Source organism: Caretta caretta, chromosome 14 (assembly GCF_965140235.1).
Source record: "Caretta caretta isolate rCarCar2 chromosome 14, rCarCar1.hap1, whole genome shotgun sequence".
Taxonomy (NCBI): Eukaryota; Metazoa; Chordata; order Testudines; family Cheloniidae; genus Caretta; species Caretta caretta.
This window is the reverse complement of record NC_134219.1, coordinates 10,877,113-10,896,825: the sequence shown is the minus strand read 5'-3', so window position 1 is coordinate 10,896,825 and position 19,713 is coordinate 10,877,113. Positions and strand designations below refer to the sequence as shown.

General features: G+C 41.4%; 1 protein-coding gene and 1 non-coding gene across 2 annotated transcripts; one reads left to right on the top strand and one right to left on the bottom strand.

Moving 5' to 3' along the window:
- Positions 1–202: 202 nt before the first annotated feature.
- On the top strand, positions 203–275 carry TRNAR-UCG (transfer RNA arginine (anticodon UCG)). Its single transcript has one exon. It is a non-coding gene; the product is annotated as a tRNA-Arg (tRNA).
- A 15,968-nt stretch (positions 276–16,243) lies between these two features.
- Positions 16,244–16,687, bottom strand: SMIM36 (small integral membrane protein 36). The gene has a single exon (XM_048817988.2). The coding sequence runs from the start codon at positions 16,665–16,667 to the stop codon at positions 16,338–16,340; it is 330 nt and encodes a 109-aa protein (XP_048673945.1). The 5' UTR covers positions 16,668–16,687; the 3' UTR covers positions 16,244–16,337.
- Positions 16,688–19,713: the final 3,026 nt, after the last annotated feature.

Here is a 19,713-nt window from a genome sequence, read left to right as displayed (position 1 = left end):
CAGGTCAACTCCTCCAGTATCAAGTAAGGAGTTGGGGGATGAGGGATAGGGGGAACCCGGGCCCACCCTCTACTCCGGGTTCCAGCCCAGGGCCCTGTGGAATGCAGCTGTCTACAGTGGCTCCTGTAACAGCTGCGTGACAGCTACAACTCCCTGGGCTACTTCCCCATGGCCTCCTCCCAACACCGGCTTTATTTAATGGGACCGCGTGGCCTAATGGATAAGGCGTCTGACTTCGGATCAGAAGATTGAGGGTTCGAGTCCCTTCGTGGTCGATTTTGGGGGGGGGGGAATAGCTCAGTGGTTTGAGCATTGGCCTGCTAAACCCAGGGTTGTGAGTTCAATCCTTGAGGGGGCCATTTAGGGAACTGGGGCAAAAACTGGGGATTGGTCCTGCTTTGAGCAGGGGGTTGGACTAGATGACCTCCTGAGGTCCCTTCCAACCCTGATATTCTATGATTCTATGATTCTATTCTCACCACAGGACCTTCATCCTGATGTCTGATAATGCTTGTACTTCTCAGCCTTCCAATAGTATGCCTTCTCACTGTCAGGTTCTTGTGCCTCTTGCTCCCAGCTCCTCGAATGCACACCACAAACGGAAATGAGCTCCTTTTTAAACCCAGGTGCCCTGATTAGCCTGCCTTCATTGATTCTGGCAGCTTCTTGATTGGCTGCAGGTGTTCTAATCAACCTGTCTGCCTTAATTGTTTCCAGAAAGTTCCTGATTGTTCTGGAACCTTCCCTGTTACCTTACCCAGGGAAAGGGGACCTACTTAACCTGGGGCTAATATATCTTCCTTCTATCATTCTCCTGTAGCCATCTGGCCTGTCCCTGTCACAGTAACTAGTGAATACTCCTTCAAAGATAGCCATTCATCTGTTTTGAAGGAATTGGCCATTCTGGACTGCAAACCTAAGTGAGGTATAAGGTGGTATAACTTAGAATCGTGCATACTCATGCAGACTCTCCTTAACCTCCTTACATCTGCTCTACACATATGTCTTTAAGTGGGGGCTTGTCTACACTTGAAATGTTACAGCAGCATTGCTATAGAACTTCAGTGTAAACATTACCTACTCCAATAGGAAGGGTTCTCCAGTGGGTATAGGTAATCCACCTCCCTGAGAGGTGGTAGGTAGGTCTACAGAAGAATTCTTCCATTAATATAGCTCTATCTACACCAGAGGTTTGGTCAGCTTAACTACGTTGCTCAGGGGTGTGGATTTTTCACACTCCTGAGCAATGCAGCTATGCTGATATAAGTTCCCAGTGTAGACCAGCCCTGAGTTGGTTTAAACTTACACGCCAAAGAATCAGAACAAATTACAAGTTCAAGTAAGGTGAGGGTTACTGAAGGTTCATCTTCTTATTCCTGTTGGGTCCTGAGCAAATTTCCACTGATTTCAACATGCATTGGATCAGGCCTCATTTGGGATAAACCATCTTAGGTCTGGTCTACACCTAAAATTTAGATTGACCTAGTTATGTTGCTCAGGTGTGTGAAAAATTCACACCACTGAGAAACAAAGTTAAACCAACCTAAGTCCTACTGTAGACAGTGCTGTGTTGATAGAAGATGTCAAAACAATGAGAACAGGTCCTATTGACTTCAACTGGAGAAGCAGATACAAAAGAGTCTATGTGTTAGGGAAAGGAGGCCTAAGTTAGCGTGAGCAGGGTCTAACAACACCAGCTCCTGTATGACTTCTGAATTTGTCTCTCACCACACTGACCTGGGTTAATTTTGCCTCTGTGTTCTTGTAATTTAATAACAATTAATATATATGCACATAACACCATTTTTATTAAATGATATATTTCGAAAAGTTCCTTTCACTTATTTTAAATATAATTATTCCCCGCTGAATTTTTTGGTACTAGCACTGACTTGTTTTACACAGCTGGCAGGACCTGTTAGTGTTGGTCCCAAATTCTTTTTGAAACAATAGCCAATTCCTAATTACTGCTGATCATAAAGAACATGCCGTGTGGTGAACCCAAAGGGCTGTAGCTGAGCCCCGACAGACACTGTGCACCACCCAGATTTCCACATCACTGAAATGGAAAGAAAAACAATAATGTAGGTCATCAAGGGAGTGGCAGATATAGTCTTCTTGTTTATCTGCTTCTGATGACTGCATGTAGTAAATTTCTAATTCCTTGCATGTATCTTCTGGTTTTATAATAGGTGCAGGGGAGTTGTGGGAGGAGATGGCTTGCTTCTTGCCAGTCTTTTTATTATTATGACGTTTGCCTGATGGCCAGCTGTTATGAGCCTTTTCTGTGTAGTAAGCTTGCCTGGCTCTTTCTTTGAATACAGAATTCTATTTGGAAGGTTGAGAGGCAGTTGAGATGGTATTCGGTTGTTTTGTCATTCTAAGGGGATGAGTTAGTAGGGTTCATACATGAGGTCCCCCCTCCCGCCCCCCCGTTCATTCTTCTTTCCATCTGTATCACTCAACAAACACCACATGAGTTATTCCATTTGGCATTGAATTCACAGCAGATTCACAGGGCCAGCCAGAGCCCATACCCTCTCTCAGAGCACTTAATTTCCTTTCTGTTGCATCCACAACATCTGAATACAGTGGACACATAAGACACCAGACAAAAGAATACTGATTGATGCCAGCTTGAATTCATATGTTATTGACACTGCTAGAATACATGGTTCTGGATCCACCATCAATAGTGTGCTCTGACTCCAGGCTTCACTTTTTAGGTTTGCATATTAGATTTCAACATACAAATTTCTGTAGTATGGCTGAGTCACAAATTTGGATTCAGAGTGTCAATTATCCAAATACCTTGCATTTATCTTCTGATTTTATAACAGATCCAGAGTCATTCATAACCCAGATTTTGGTCTAGACTTGTCCCAAATACATGCGTGTAGTTTTCTCGGTCTGGATTTTTTAAAGCACTCCTATAACTCTGAAATGCTACTGCCTAAATACATGTAGTACTGTTTCTTGAAAGAACTTTAAAAGAGCATAGAAAGTTATTCTCCAGGCACAGAACTACAGCTGGGAGCCTCCTGAAGTTTTCATGTTGATTTAGTCATTGATCTCTGAAGAGAAGAATTCATTGATGTAGTACTCTGCAAGAGTTGTTATCCCTAATGCCAAGAATACAGAGATGCTAGCCAGGGCTTAGGAACTTCTAAACAAGGAAAGCTGCTGTGATAACAGAAACCTACTTTAAAAATGCCCAGGCTGTTTCTTGCTCCCCAGCTTGGCAGACGTTCAAGGTGCTGGGTAGGGGTTCATTCCCGGCCCTCAGCTGAAGAGGGAGTGTATTCTGCAATTCAGAAGTTATGCCACCGGCCAACTAACTCTCCCGGTGACGTAGTGGATTCTGAAAGGGGCTGTAAGCATGGCACAGATGCAGCACAGAACTTCAGCGCTAGAGAAACAAAGCGTGTGGGTTTAGGAAATAGGGCCCTCCTGACCATCCCAACATGCAGGTGGAAGATCCTGTATCCTGTAATAGCATAGCTAACCTGACAGGTAAGCACCCAAACTGAGTGAGAGCAGCAAAAATCTTTAAGGGCCTGGAAGGTGGTGTTAGGCATTGCACGATACTAGAAGGCACCTGGGGAGGCACTGTGACTAAGAGGTACCCCACCTGAGACATAATTCCCTCCCTGCTCCCCTTTTGCCCTGCTGAGGGAGTAAGTGAGGCCTGGAGAAGGTGCGGCTTGCTTATCCTCTTCTATTTGGCCAGAGAGTGGCTGAGGAAGAACTAGGGTTCAGCTCTGTCCCCACTCACTTGCTCGCAGTAGGAAGTATCTGCAGAGCAAGGGCTGTGCTCCATACCAGAGCCAGATGCAAGGTTCACATTACACTTGCTTGGGAGGGACGGGGGGAAAGGACACACTTTCCATAAAAATTCACAAAATACGTATCCCTGTTTTCACAGAAAAATTAACAATTTGACATTTGCCAATCAGCTCTTGTTCAGGTGGGTCTGAGCTGGATGCACATGGAGATAGAGAAAGGTGTTCCTCTTCTGGTTGGCCAAATAAGTAAAGGGCACAATCTAGCCCTAGGTGATATTGTTTCATTCTTTCATCTAATCTTCCCTTCCATAGACATTGTCCTTTGCTCAGCACAAACTGTTCAGTACCTGTGAAAGTGGAATTGGACCGGCCTTTACAACCTTTGTTTGTTACTTTTCTCACTAGGGTTACCCTGTACACTTTCCAGCAAATGGAGCACAGAAAAACCACAGTTACAGAACCCATCCTCCCAGTCCATGCAGCTATTAAAATGAAGGAAGAAGAAGAAATGGAGGTTCTAAACTGTGACCCCTGTTTTGAAGTTCTGCTTTTGTAGGATGTGCTTATGTAGGTTTTAATAGGCAAGACTTGATCCATCTTCTATTGGAACCCTTTTCTGACCTTCTTGTGGAGAGATTGTCATTTCTTCTATCATTCTCTCTTCTATCATTTTGGAGTCTGTATATGTAGGTTTTCAAAATGCCCTGCACACTTTACTGTCTATGTCTTATGTTTTACAATGCTCTCTACTCTGAAACCTATAAAGAAGTGAAATAAAAATAGGAGTTCACTTTGCCAGAAATTGACTCGAGCATAGAATGTAGACAATTTTTTTTTCCAAAAAGGGGATGAAAGGAGATGCAAACCCATCTTTACTACCTACACTCAATAATAAGTCCAGTGATACCATCTTAGACCTTCCCAATGATCGGTTTAACTGTTGCAACTGGAGCTGATTGGAAAATGTCTCTCAGCCCCTGGAAAATTTCTATCATTTGTTTTTCTTCATCTTCAGCAGATAACTGTCTTTTAATTGATTTTTTTTCCCTTTCAGTGTTTGGGTGTTCAGTTTTCTGATGAAAAATAAATTTTTAAAAAAGAAAACAGACAGATACTTTCCATGAACATTTTGGGTTTTTTGAAAACCAAAATTTATGTCCCCCTCAAAAAAAGTTTAGACAGAAATATTCCAACCAGTTCTAACCACAGCCCCGCCTTTCCTCATACATAGGGTATATGTCACATACACCGAGTGACATGTTACTGACCCCAGGATTTATGTCACCTCCTAATTCACCCCAACACATTTAAAATAGACTAAGGGCTAGATTCGGATACGCTTACTCATTTTGAATAGTACCTCATGCCTGAAGGACCACTTTGGGTCTATTCTAGTCGTGAGGTACTCACTCTGAGTAAGGGCATCAGAGTCTGGCTCTCTGACGTAGGGGTGCTGGAACAATTTGTATAGTGGGGGTGCTGAGAGCCATTGAACCAAACTGTAAACCCTGTATATGATGGAAGCCACTTCAAGCCAGGGGATGCGGCAGCACCCCCTGCACCCCTAGTTCCAGCCCCTATGTCTCTGTTTGATTTTTGAACTGGTAACATGGATGTTTGAACAGGTGCACTTGCAACCTGCGGGGAAACCTGATACTTTACGGTGTTGCAAATATGAGGAAACAGAATTACCATGTACAAAGGAATCCCTTGTCTTTACAGGTTTAAAGAAAGAATGATACAATATCACTGTGTGCCTGTGCAGGCAAAGTAATAATGCCAAGACAAAATTATGTGGGGATAAAATAAATCCACAAAAGAAACTTAACAATGGCAAGACAAAATATTTCTTCCCAGGTCAGTTTGTGGCCCTGATTCTGCAAGCAATTCCTTGCAGGAGGTCTGGCCTGTAGCAGTCATACAAAATCATAAGCCCTGATCCTTCCAAGAGATCCCTGAATGCAGGCTCTGACTAGCTTAGAGTCTCACTGACATCATGTCAACATTTCACAACTCCGATTTATTTTTTTACCCCAATCCAGAATGAGTTATAGTTCCCTTAGAACTCCTGGCTTTCTCCTGCCTGCATCGCCACATTAATTCTCTCTAGCTAGCCATTCTTCACATGTCCAGAGTTGGTGTTGGGATTCATGCCAAAAACAAAACCAAAGCTCATCCCATTGCTAAAGAGTTGGCTTCTATTTGATACCTTATGGACAAAACACCAATACTAGCAAGCATTTCCCCTATTTTCAGTTAGGCAGATTGATACAAATATCCCTCTGTATTTATATAATGCCTTATCTACACTAGAAAAGTTTTCCCAATACAGCTATACCAACAAATCTTCCCAGTGTAGATGCAGTTATGTCAGCAAAAGAGTGCTTTTGCCAGAATAGCTTATCCTGGTTTGGCAAATGAAAAGCTCTACTCCTTTTTGGCCCTAACAATTCTAAGAATTTTTTGCAAAAAGAAAAGGAGTAACTTGTGGCACCTTAGAGACTAACCAATTTATTTGAGCATGAGCTTTCGTGAGCTACAGCTCAATTTATTGGATGTATTTTCCACTTTATGCATCCGATGAAGTGAGCTGTAGCTCACGAAAGCTCATGCTCAAATAAATTGGTTAGTCTCTAAGGTGCCACAAGTCCTCCTTTTCTTTTTGCGGATACAGACTAACACGGCTGCTACTCTGAAAAGAATTTTTTGGAGGCCAGTCTGAGACTGGAATGAACTCCCACAAGAACTAAGCGCCATCGCAAACCTCATCTTCTTCCACTCCAGGTGCAAAGTGCTTTCCTTTTGGCCTTGCCTCCCCTAACACAAACTCATAGCGATGTGTATGTTAAAAGCAAACAACCTTACCAAAACAAGATATCTCACTGCATATACTTCTTCACCTGGGGACAGGATGAAAGAACAACCATCACACTACAGATGTCAGTCACATTGCTTAATACACTACTGGAAATGATCAGATACTATGGTGATGAGCACGATATAAGAACTTATATAGAATTGAATATAAATCAGCTGCAATAAGCCCTGTTAATATTCATCCATCAAATACTACCTATCTTTATCTGGCTGCCCTTTGGGTTAAGTGGGAAATCAGATATTCTTTAAGAATACTGCATGTAGAGACATTTAGATCATTTGTTATGTTGCTACAGATGGATTCTTTTTTTTCCAACAAAGAAGCTATCATACTAATGTTCATTACGTTTGATTTCTCTAACATTATGAATATCCAAACATCAATAGCAGTTTGGAGGTAACTCATTAATTCTTCAATGGCATGAAAATTGCTTGAGTTACATCATTTGGAAGAACACATATCTGGGGACATTATGAAATCAGATTCTAATGCTTCCGTAAAAAAGAAAAGGAGGACTTGTGACACCTTAGAGGCTAACCAATTTATTTGAGCATAAGCTTTCGTGAGCTACAGCTCACTTCATCGGATGCATGCTTCCTTATCTTTCTCAATAAACATTTACTGTCCAGATGCTTATGCCAAGAATGTCTTTGTTGGCTTTGTTTTTAAATTTAACTCCACTCAATTTTTCCAGTTCTAATTCAAAACAATATCACCAATAGAAGTTGTGATGGGTATTGATCCTCTCTTTCTTGCACGCTTGAAACGCCCACTGAATTAATGACACTGGGTTCAGTGAGATTTTTGGGTGCACTAGGGATATATGATCCGACACAATAAGTTGCTACATTACAGAACTCAGTTTTAAAAGGTGGGTGCCTAAATAGGACATCCAAATCCCACTTCAGGGCATGAAATGGACACGAATAAATAATCACAGTAATCATTAATAACTTGTGCTTCTATAGTTCCTCACACACAAGATATCTCAAATCACGTTATAAATATTAAGCATCACAACATCCCAAGGATATAAGCATTATTATCACCATTTAACAGATTGAGAAATGGGGGTGCAGATTGGTCACCAGCACACATCATCTGTTGCAGGGTTGGGAACAGATTGACACCCACAGGCTGGGCTGAATGATCAAATGCTGGATTTAGATACCCTATTAAGGTATCTGCATCTGAAAACTTGTTTCCCCCTCCACCCCCCCGAGTCAGATTGGTATGGAAATGCCTCTTTGAAAGGTTCATGTTAAATACTGGAACTATAAGGGGGTGGAATTCAGGGAGGGACAGGTCTGGGGAAACTAATACATGCGAGAAAGCACAAAGCAAGAAGCCAAGAAAAGATTAAAATAAGACAATAAGAGTTGATGACAGTTATGATTTCCAAATTTTGGACATTGATGCTATATTTGTGTTTCAGTAAATTAGTAGTACCAGCTCTTTACTCTTCAGTAGCACCTTTCAGCTGAGAATCTCAACACGATTTACCAACAGCTCATTTAGCTGCACACCACTCATCTGGTAGGGAAGAAATATGAAGGGATCACATCATCCACCACTGAAATGCAGCTATGTGTATTCTCTATCGGCACAGCTAATGGTGGGACTGAGTCAGAGAGGTGCTGAGTGCCTGCAATTGACATTGACTTCAGGACAACACTGCAAAACCAGTTTAGGACATGTAGTGTAAAATGTTGCGGGGGGAGGTGGGGGTGGTGTCAGAATGTAATTACTTGCCTTGGAATATGTCCAGGAGACCAGAGTTAACACCATTATTCTTACAAGAAGTCCCACTATATCTTTACCACACGTGGTCCTAATCTCGGTTTTATATCTTGCCCAAAAGATGGTACCTCCAGCAGTGCAGCGCCCCTTAGTGCCATGAAAGAGGACTGGGTCAATAATCAGAAGAAAGAGAGCCTCTCACTAAATAACCAACATCATTTTTACTACCTCGGTAGTTTAGAAAAGGCCATGCAACTATCGTAGTGGTTCTATGACGCTTGCTGTGTCTTTGTCAGCTCAGTTGCATGAGTGAGTGATACATGCAGAGATAGAGATTTCCAAGGCTATGGCTAGATGGCAGAAATCCTCATTCAAGTATTGCTCTAAACTTATGCTGCTTGTTTTGTGAGAGTTGAATAGCTCCCAGCACGAGGTGAGGTGATGGTAGGTATTTTCCACTGAATGCATCCGATGAAGTGAGCTGTAGCTCACGAAAGCTCATGCTCAAATAAATTGGTTAGTCTCTAAGGTGCCACTAGTACTCCTTTTCTTTTTACGGATACAGACTAACACGGCTGCTACTCTGAAACTAGGCAATGGAAGTAATTCTCCCATGCTAGTTACAGATACCTTCTCACAACCAGGGACTTTTGTCTTGGATGAATCTATGTTTCTATATTTAGAAATATCAACAGATGATGATCTGCTGTAAGAGAACAGTGCACTAATAAAAATTAGCAAAGACAGAGCACATTCAAAATTGCAAAGTTCAAAACACTAATTCTGTGGGCTGGGATTCTGCTGCTTTTGTGAGGGAGGTTTAGTCCGTCTGGACTAATCCTATATTCATATATAGCAGCTTATCAGGGATTTTAGAAAATCTTATGGCTTTACATTAGCATTGGCACATGGTAAAGCTATATTTCCTTGCCATAGTGAGTTTAACTACACATTTGATTTGAATTAATGTAAAAATCTAGCAAGTGAAATGCTAACGCTTTTTTGTTGGTGTTTCTATGGAAACCCTGGAATAAAGGCTTCTCAGCAGGCAATAATATGTAGCTTTAAAAAAAGGTAATACAGCCTAATAAACAGGAGTTGGTACAGAGTGACGTGCTACCCCAGTTCAGAACAAATTCCTATCCCCCATACATCACCTTTCAAAACACACAGCCACAAAATGCTAGATAGCCATTATGAATGTCAGCCCATTTAAGGAAGTTTTCAAAAAGGGCTTTTAGAGCCCGTGATTGCCACGTATTTACAATAGTTTGTTCTTTTATCCTCCTGCTCTCCCCTTTTAAATGCTTTTAAAACACCGAGGGGTGTGTTTGTTTTTTGAGTCAATTGACAACTTCTGTGCAGTTCATTAAGGGTGAAATTCACTTTAGCTCACAGGACCCCTCTCAGGCCAAGTGTACTACTTAAGCATATACATTATTTACACCAGAGCGGTGCTCAGGGTTTCCAACCAGGCTCAGGACCCCATTGTGCACTGTACAAACACACTGTAAGAGAGAATCTTTCTCCCCCGTGGGGTGCCTTCGGTCTAAATAGACAAAACGAATGGGAATGAGAAACAGAGTCACTTCCTCGAGGTCATGCAGCGAGTCGGTGGCAGAGCTAGAAATAAAACATTGGTCTCCCCATCATCTATCCCCCATCTACTTCTCTATCCCCTGGACCACCTTGCCACGCCAAACTGCACTGCCTCCCAATCAGGGTTAAATGATGCAGTTTTTACTCAGACCTTTGTTCACAAAGGGCACTTACTACCATTGCTAAGTATCAAGATGAGGGCTTAAAACACTGCTGAAGCTGTAATGTAACAAACATACCCCAAGAGTAGCCACAGCTGGGACTTAGCAAGACACATACCCATTATCAACAGGGTAGCAATTTGAAAGCAAGATAAGTGTAGTACATGCAAAGAGCAACATGGCTGTTACTTTATTGCTATAGATCTCTGGGCCATTGTGGTCTGTTTCTTTCCCACGGGAATAGGGAGAATGGCATCAGAACAAACTCCCCCACTCCACTAACTTGTTAAAGGGCATAACTCCAGGAAAATAAGAGCTCATCCTAAAAGGCTTATTCAGTCTTTGGCTCTCCGGCTGGTAGATTCAGTTGAGAAACCAATGAGCACCAGATGAAATGGGGGATTATGAGTGAAGCAGGCAGCTGCCCACTGAGAACTGGATGGAAGTCACAACTTGGAATGTACAGAGAATATTTAAAAGGAAGTTATCAAGGTATTTTACATCATCTTCAAAAATTCCATAAGTGCTTCTATTTTGTTTAATCCTCAGTAGCAATAAGGAAGGCCCATTTCACAACCTGTTACCAATTGAACTGTTTAAGTGAGAGGTGTGTTTCACACATTCAGCTCAGCCAATGGGACATTGCACAAAGAAAGCTCACCTTGATTTTACAGCAGAAAATTGATATTTAACTCAAGATGGCCACAACATAAAACAATAATCCTTTGTCGGTCCAACCAAAAAGTGTGGTCAGAGTTAGGCCCCTGACCAAGCCAGGTTTCTTGGGTTAAGACAGGATGAAATCCTTCCTCCCCCTGCCTCGGCTTCATCCAGAACTGGTCTCTGAAAGAAGCAGCGGCAACCAGCCTTGTTATCTTGCCTGTTGGGCCCTGATTGGTTTCTGCCTACTCCCACCCCTTGTAGCTGCTGGAGGACCAATTCTTGTTGGTTCCACCAGCAGCCAATCCTGGGTAACCTCTCTAGGCAGCTCCTGGAGGTCTGAGTTTGCTGCTTTTTTTTCCAGAAGGACATCTTCTTTGGACAGACGGAACCCAGAGGGCAAGGCCTCTATCAGCAGGCAGCAAATGCCTGGCACACCTCATCAGAGTGTGATTTTAAATCTGTGAACCCTTAGTGTGGGCCGGTCAGACTCGTATAAAGACATTCATATTAGTGTAGCTTATTCCCTTCCCATATGGGAATAGCTATATTGGTATTAGCACCATCATACCAGTATAACTGCATCCATACTAGGGGATTTGTACTGCTTTAATTATACTGGTATAATTGTCCATGCTAGATAGTTGTACTGCTTTAACTATACTGGTAGAGATAAAGCAGTAGAGATCAATATAGTACTGGACCATTTACTAGTATAGTTAAAGCAGTACAACTTTCTAGCACAGACAAGCACTAAGAAATTTTTCATTGGCCCTGGGGGAATGGAAACATTGATACTCATTTAATCTTTCATTTACTGTAAGCAGAACTGTGCATAGTTTTTAGGAAACTAATATCAGTGTCAAGTGATTATTTACTGTTCATAGTTCCACATGTCAGGGCAGAGTCCATAAACTGTGCTGCAATTGATTACTTCCTTCAGGGCTGAACACTGTGCTTTTATAAACTGTTATCATAAAAAACTCAGGGACATATTCTGCTCTTGAGTTATCTCATTCAATCCTTTATGTCACTGGAGGCCTGCAAGAGTGAGGACACTATCTGACCTACTTCTGTCTGACATTTAGGGGTGAAATCCTGCCATGACTGAAGGCAATAGACGTTTTGCCATTGACTTCATGGAGCCAGGATTTCACCCTAGGGGTTGAAGTGCCAATCAGACAAAATCTACACAAATGGTAGGAAAATGTATTGCTGACAGATTTCTGCCCTCCAGGAATATTTCCTGCCATAACCTTACAAGTCTTTATCTCTGCATGTATAATTACTCACTCTGTATCAATGAGCTGATAGAGATACTGTGAGTGTGTCATAGTACCGTTAAAATATTTGCACAACCTTTTCTAAACAGCTACATATCTGCTATTATGCCTACAGCATATGGCACCTCAACAACAGCAAAGAAATGTTCTGTGATCACACTCTCTGTCCTATGTAGTTCTTTCTCTATTTTTAGGTGTCCCCCCCCCAAATCTATTCCCAGCAAAGCTTAAAATACCTTGTATTAAGGGTGGTTATAATTTGCAGTTAATTGATTTTGGAATAACTTAATTTTTCTTGTACTAAAAATCAAAACAAAAGAAACATTAAAAAAAGCATGATTTCAGTGGGGACTACTTGCAGAGCACAGTGCTGCTAGGTCTAATGACTGTATTACAAGTCTTGCATGGTTTTGTGTTTTATTTAAAACTCCAACTCTTGGAGACAAGTGATTATATGAGAATCTGTGTTTTCATTTTAAAACCAGGTATAGTCCTAGCTCTCATGGTTGCAAAGGAAAGCCTGAAAATGTGACCCAAGTGCACCCTAAGAGTTCAGAAAGCAGAAGACAAACAAAAAGGATCCACCATACATTATTTTTAAAAAAGTCTCATGAGTTTTACACCAATCTCATGATTATTGGCAGCCTGACTTGTGAGTTTTAAATTTTTGGGGTTGGAAATATTGATAGTGAGTTACTGTTCAACTTGAATAAGGATGGCAGAATCTGGTTTGTAATATTGTTATATATTTTTTTTTCTCCCACGTTTTGTTCAGAGGATCATTTCTATTAAAACAAGATTGCAGTCAAATTCACCCCAATTTAATGCAGAAGGCATGTAAGCTGCCCCTCCCTATGACATCAGGTCTCCTGCATCCAGATGTAGATTCACACAGAAGCTGGTTGATTTACAACAGGGTAGAATTTGGCCTAATGGTTTAAAAATTTTTCTGTGAGGTGTCAGCCCATGTTTGATGAGTGACAAAAAAAGACATAAAGCTACCCCCCAAGGGACAGATAATTGCTAGTTGTCTGACCTTTAACTGGTTAAAATGAGGCTCTGTAAATCCTAAGACTCCTGGACTGGACTACAGCTGGTTACAAGCATCACTGCTAGAGGACTAGAGTTGTATGAATAATTTACAGTGAATAATTTAGTTGTCAAATTTACCCCGTTTCAGCTTCAAGTGTGTTTACTGACTACGTAGGAGATCAAAGTCTCAATACAAGGCAACTTTGTAGCAACAGATAATAAACTAAAGTACTGCATTTTACCCTGAGATATTGCTAGATCACTGGATCATAACCTTTCCAGACTACTGTACGTCTTTCAGGAGTCTGATTTGTCTTGCGCACCCCCACATTTCATCTCACTTAAAAGCTACTTGCTTACAAAACCAGACATAAAAATACAAAAGTGTCACAGCACACTATGACTGAAACATTGTTTATTTTCTCATTTTCACCATATAATTATAAAATGGAATAGAAATATTGTACTTACATTTCAGTGTGGGGCATATAGAGGACTATAAAGAAGTCATTGTGTGAAATTTTAGTTAATATTGACTTCCCTAGTGCTTTTTATGTAGCCTGTTGTTAAACTAGGTGACTAGAGGAGTTGAGCTATCCCCTGGAAGACCTCTGTGTACCTCCAGGGGTACACAGTCTCCTGGCTGAGAACCACTGCCTAGATTCTCAGAAGTGTCATGTGGTAAATATATATTTATCGCTATTATCATTTTAACTGCTGAACTGTAAACACAGCTATACATATGTTTTTAAGGTAATAAAAATGTAATTCAAGTTACTTTTGGTTGCACAAAACATGAAGGGCATGGCTACACTAGAGAGCTACTCTCTAATGCAGTCACTCTAAGTCTACTGGAGAGAGCTCTCCTGTCAAGTTAACTACTCCAGCCACCACGAGCGTCAGAAGCTATGTTGGCAGGAGAAGGTCTTTGACCGATATAGTGCTATCCACATGTATGATATATACCCTGATCTAAGTGTTTACATGAGCAAAAGCAAGGTCGAAGATGTGTGCCTTGAGCTTGGACTGGAAGGTAGTGAGGTTTGTGGTCTCCTCTTCACCGCCAGCTTAACCTTTGAAATGTTCTATATTTGTTTACTCTCACTTCTGCTCTGCAGGATCTTGGTTATGTAGCACCTAACTAGAGCTAGGTGAATTTTTTTTGGCTGAAACTTATTTTTCCATAGGTTTTGGATTATCACACCACTCTGGAATGCTGTAGGAATTATTTTTAACCGGGCTAAAATATTTGCTTTGTTGTACATTTAACACCCTCCATTGATCTCTTTCCAGTGCAATTTTGGTGCAACTCAAAAAGAGAAAGAGAGAAGGATTTTATGTTGCAAAAGGAAGGAAGAAAAGGGGAATAGTATGGGTATTGTATGTGAATGGTGGCTAGATGCCACCATTTTATTGCTGCTTTGGAAGAACACAAACAATGGTGACCATTATGACCCATCAGAAAGGAACTTCAGGTTTCCATTCAAGAGTACAGCAAGCTCTTTTATGAGCACAGTGATACTTGTTCCTTAATACCTGTAAGTTGGGATCCACAATCAATGTGTACCCTTAGCATAAAAACTCAAGCAATCTGCATACAGAAACAGAGGAATCTGTGGTTCGGGCATTAGTCTAGGACTTGGGAGACCTAGGGTCAATTTCCTGCTCCACCACAGACTTCCTGTGTAGCCTTGGGCAAGTTAGTCTCTCTATGCCTCAGTTTGCCATCTGTAAAATGGAGATAATGGCACTTCCTTAGCTCATAGAGGTGTTGTGAGGATAAGTACATTGAAGATTGTGAGGTGCTCAGATACCAGGGTAATGGGGGGGTTATGTAAATACCATAGATAGGAAGGTTTTCATTGACGAAGAAGACTCTTAACGTGTAGTTTTCTTGCATTTGTTTGGAGATCATGCTGTTATTACTGTAGATACTAGAAATTTTGACTGTACAAATGCCACAGCTGGAGACCAACCTCCACAATTTAATACAGCAAAGGAAACATGCTGGTGAGAAAGACCAGGGAAATGTGCATATATAAATGCATGTATGTAAATAGAACTTGATTGCACTTGCTATAAAGGATCATGCAATACATTTCTCAATAGTGAGGGCATTGATTATGACTCATTCTTTCTGCATTGATGATAGTTTTATCCTGGTTTAAGTTTGCATAATGAATGAAGGTATCATACCCAGCCCAGAACTATCCAAATCCCCATATAACATTCAGTGGAAGACGGTAACACAGAAAGGGGCACTCAGAATCAATTTACGGCAGTGGTTAAAGATCATATTGTATCTGATTCAAAACAGGCTTGGCTCGGCCAGCTCTGAGGAGCCTACAAATGACATTATAAATGCTACAGTCTGATAGCAGCCACAGCAGGCTCAAATCAGACACACCTCATATATATGCTTGTAAAATCCCTAGGCATTTCTTTTTCACTTGAGAGATATACAGCCTATCAAGGTCAGTTGCAGTCTGGCTGATAAAAGCCCTATGCAGATACCCCACTATAGTACAGCTGAGTCCTGCAGGGGTAGGTTTAATTGAACAATGCTGTGTTCCTGTAAAAATAAAGACACGGAACCTAAATCTCATTTATACAAAGGCCCCTTTCCAGTGCCACAGTGGGGTAGGGGGTCACTGCTGCTTGGGCTCTAAGAGTATGTCTACACAACAAAGAAAAACCCGTGGCTGTCCCGTGCCAGCCAACTCGGGCTCACAGGGCTTGGGCTGTGGGGCTGTTTCATTGCTGTGTGGCTTTCTGGGTTCAGGCTGGAGTCCAGGCTCTAGGACCCTGTGGGGTGGGAGGGTCTCAGAGCTCAGGTTCAAGTCCCCAAGCCCAGACATCTACACAGTAATGAAACAGCCCTGCAACCCGAGCCTGAGTCGGCTGGCATGGGCCAGCCACGGGTTTTCCTTTGCTGTGTAGACATACCCTTGGTGCCAATAAAAATTAGGCCCCCTCTCTCTTATGGCATGACTGGTGGGACTGCAAGTCATCTAGGACTGGATGAACACAGAACAGAGCCAAACACAAAATAACTCACCCAGTGACACCACCACATCAAATCCATCACTGTTTCAACTTACCTTGCTGGGGTATTATCCATTTGCAAACTGAAAGTAAACATGGCAGATAAGGCAAGCTTATCCATAGATACTTGAACGCAGAAGCAATTGGTGGGCCCCTAAACCACAGTAGTTCTTTTCCCTGGCAGATCAGAAGAATTTTCATAAGCAGAGACAAGTCCTTTGGCCCAGCGGGTACCAGGGCAGTTCTGTTGCATCACCACCAATCGGATTGGAGGCTGGGAATCCGTAGGAATCTCAGGAGCATATTCCTTATTGGGATCTATTCCCCTACAGTCATATAGCACGCAAGAAATCAGGAACACCAAAAGCAGAATAACATAACTAGCTACCAGGATGATCAAGTTCAAGGTTACAGGGTCAATTTCCAAGTAAAAATCCATTTCATCCCGTACTGCTGCCCGAGAAGTCAGAGAATGAAGTTTCATACACACTAGTGAGCAATGGCTAGCTGATCAGAATAAATGTATTGGCTTTGCAGTAAAAATACATTAAGCCTCAGCACTCCTGCAGCAATGGATTTCCCTGAACTGGATGATTAAAGCTGCTCAGTTTAATAACTTAAGCGCCTTCTTTTAATACCAGGTTGCCTACATTGGCAGAAGCTAAATTTGATTCCTTTACCAACAGCAGACTATCCATCTTCCTATTAGAACCCATCTTTCTTTTTTCTTGGCAGGCATGCACCAAACAATGCATTTGTTTTATTTACTCAGCTCCAGAGAGGGCTTCATGCACCAAGGTGAGTTATTATGACTCTCGGAAGGTTTTACTGAAGGTCACAGATAACAAAATATCAGCTGTAAATAAGTGAGGAGCTGAATGAGGGGGAAAAGATGAAACAAGGCACGACTTGGACAGAGGATTATTCCAGCTGGGATTTATAGTATTTCACACATGACTCTATAGACTAAAAAGACATTTTTTCACTGGGAAATTTTCTTAAAATTTAATGAGCTTGATTCTCATTTACGCTATGGGCCCTTTGTACAGCCCTGGTAGTATAAAGCAGCCTTAATGTGTAAATTATTATTTATTTGTATTGGTAGTGCCTAGGAGCCCCAGACATGGACCGTGACCTCATCGTGCAGGGTGCTGTACAAACACAAAACACAAAGATAGTCCCTCCCCCAAAGAGTTTACAATCTAAATATAAACAATAGGAGGGTACAGACAAATGGGGAAGCACAAGGATACAACGCAACAGTATTGGTCAACATGAGAGGCAATGGTCTCATCACACCAGTTGCCTTACCCTTGTCTAGTTTTTTGTAGGCATCTCGGCAAAGGAGAGATCTAAGAAGGGAGTAGGAAGTTATGGCTCTTGGTATTGCCAGAGCTATGGAAAAGGGCTTTAATGTAAATGAGAATCAGGCCCCTGGTGTTTAAGTTGTGAAGAGGAAATATATAATCAGGCCATACCCCTGAAACATACCTCATTTCAAAGGATGCCACTCATTTGAGGCCCCGCCTCACCTGTGTTCCACATAAATCCAGGGTCCTCTCTTGCTTTAACAGTCACAAAATTATTTACACCAAAAAGTAAAGAATCATTAACTTGAAGTTGCAGTATGAGTCGTTTCCCCTCAAGGAAGGAATCCCATAGCAATTTAAAGAGTTGGCATAAACCATGTTTGTGCAATCTTCATTTTGGATCTGTCACAGGCTATGTGCCACTTCTGGGCCACAGCAGGTTGTGAGGCAGGCATCAAGTATTGCAGAAACCATTTTGTGTTTTATTAGAGATCAAGGCTGAGATTTTTTTCACATCTGGCTAAGCCATTTGGGCACCCAATTCTCATGAAAAGTAAGGGAAATTGGGGATCAGATTCAAACCACCCAAATGACTTAGGAGCACAAGTCAGTGGGACTTCTGCTCCTGAGTCACACCAAGGCTTGGCTACACACAGAAATAGCTATGTAAGTTTTATTTCACATCTTTTATATTTCGGTGCCACTCTGTGTGAGGGCATTAGTATTTCGAACTGAGAGGGGGTAATTTTGATTTGGTTTAAGTTGGTAAGGAATGGACAAGGTGATCCTGAACTTCTCAGCCTGAGTTCTGAAGTTACAGTACTGTTCCTGCACAAGAAAGTTTGTGGAATTCTTAGTTGCTTCTTGGTGCCAAATAGCTTTGGCAAAAATGAGAGAAGATAGATGAGAAATATTTCAGCACTGACAGCTCACTTTCAGATGTCTTTCTGAATGCTGCTATTCAATTCTTAAAATGTTTTATAGTTTGGACGTGGGACTTTTAATGGGAACTTTTCAAAAGGCTAAAATTCGTTACTAGCTTCCTGGCAAAATGTTAGGTCTCACAGCCTTGATGAGTGTCTTATGTGGAACAAAAATGTATGAATTAATGCTGACTCTCCTTGTTGTAAATTAGACCCTAAGTTGATCTTTCAAAAAGTATTTTGAAAATGTAATATACTTTAGTTCTAGGGCAGAATTTTCAAAAACACCATAGTGACTTAGGAACCTAAGTCCCATTGATTTTCAGTGAAATTAAGGCTCCTAAGTGCCTAGTCACTGTTGAAAATGGGACTTGGGCACTTTTCAAAATTTTGCCTCTAATCTACGTCCATATTTCTCAAGGCTCAGGATTTTCTTCAACAATTCAGAAGTGAAGAAACACTGGGTTCTTTTCCTTTTCTTGTTTGATGAAATAACATTGGGTTATGAATGATCCCCTAAATAGAATGAATGCATTGCAGTTCTTTTCAAGGGCTGTTAGTACATACTATACAGTCATAAACAAACCCTAGTTAATCACTAATCTAATGATTTATAATTTGGCTTCACTGGCAGATTGGAAGGGCTGTCAATGTTGTTGCTTATCAGAGAGAAATTGCTACCAAGTTTGGCTTTATTTCTGTAGATGACGCTTGAAATATATCGTGTGCTGCCCAGCTGAACTGATTTTTAGATAGTTTACTCTGAGGCCACCTAGTGGCAAGAGAGGAGGCTGTAGGGCACCTGGTGAATTTCCTCTGTGCACTCTCTTTGTAGGACAAATTTTCATCTGTGTTCTCAAATTTTGCCTGTGCAAATGTGCCCAGCTCCCTGGCTTGAGTATGAAAATGTCTGTTCGTATGAGCTGAGCAGCAGCACGTGTGTTTTTGTGTAAGAAATCAGAGGCCAAGTATGAAGGTTTCCAGTTCTTCCTATAAAAGATTAGTTCCTGTTCGGTTGGTTATTCCTCATAGAAAAATCCTATAGACATTAATATATAACATTAATGAAACTAATAGGGTTCTACAGATATTTAATACAGTCTATAGAAATTAACTCTATAGGGAGCATAGTCTAATAGATAGAGGGCACAGAGTGGGATTGAAGAGACCTGGGTTCTATTCTGGCTCCTGCTAATAACCTGCTCTGTGACCCAAATTAAGTCACTTGCCTCTTTGCTCCTTCATTTCTTCTCCTACCCTTTGTCCATCTAGACTGCAAGCTCTTTGGGGCAAGGAC

Excerpts from the sequence above, each read along its gene's own strand:
- SMIM36 (XM_048817988.2), bottom strand. The coding sequence starts at position 16,667 with ATGAAACTTCATTCTCTGACTTCTCGGGCAGCAGTACGGGATGAAATG.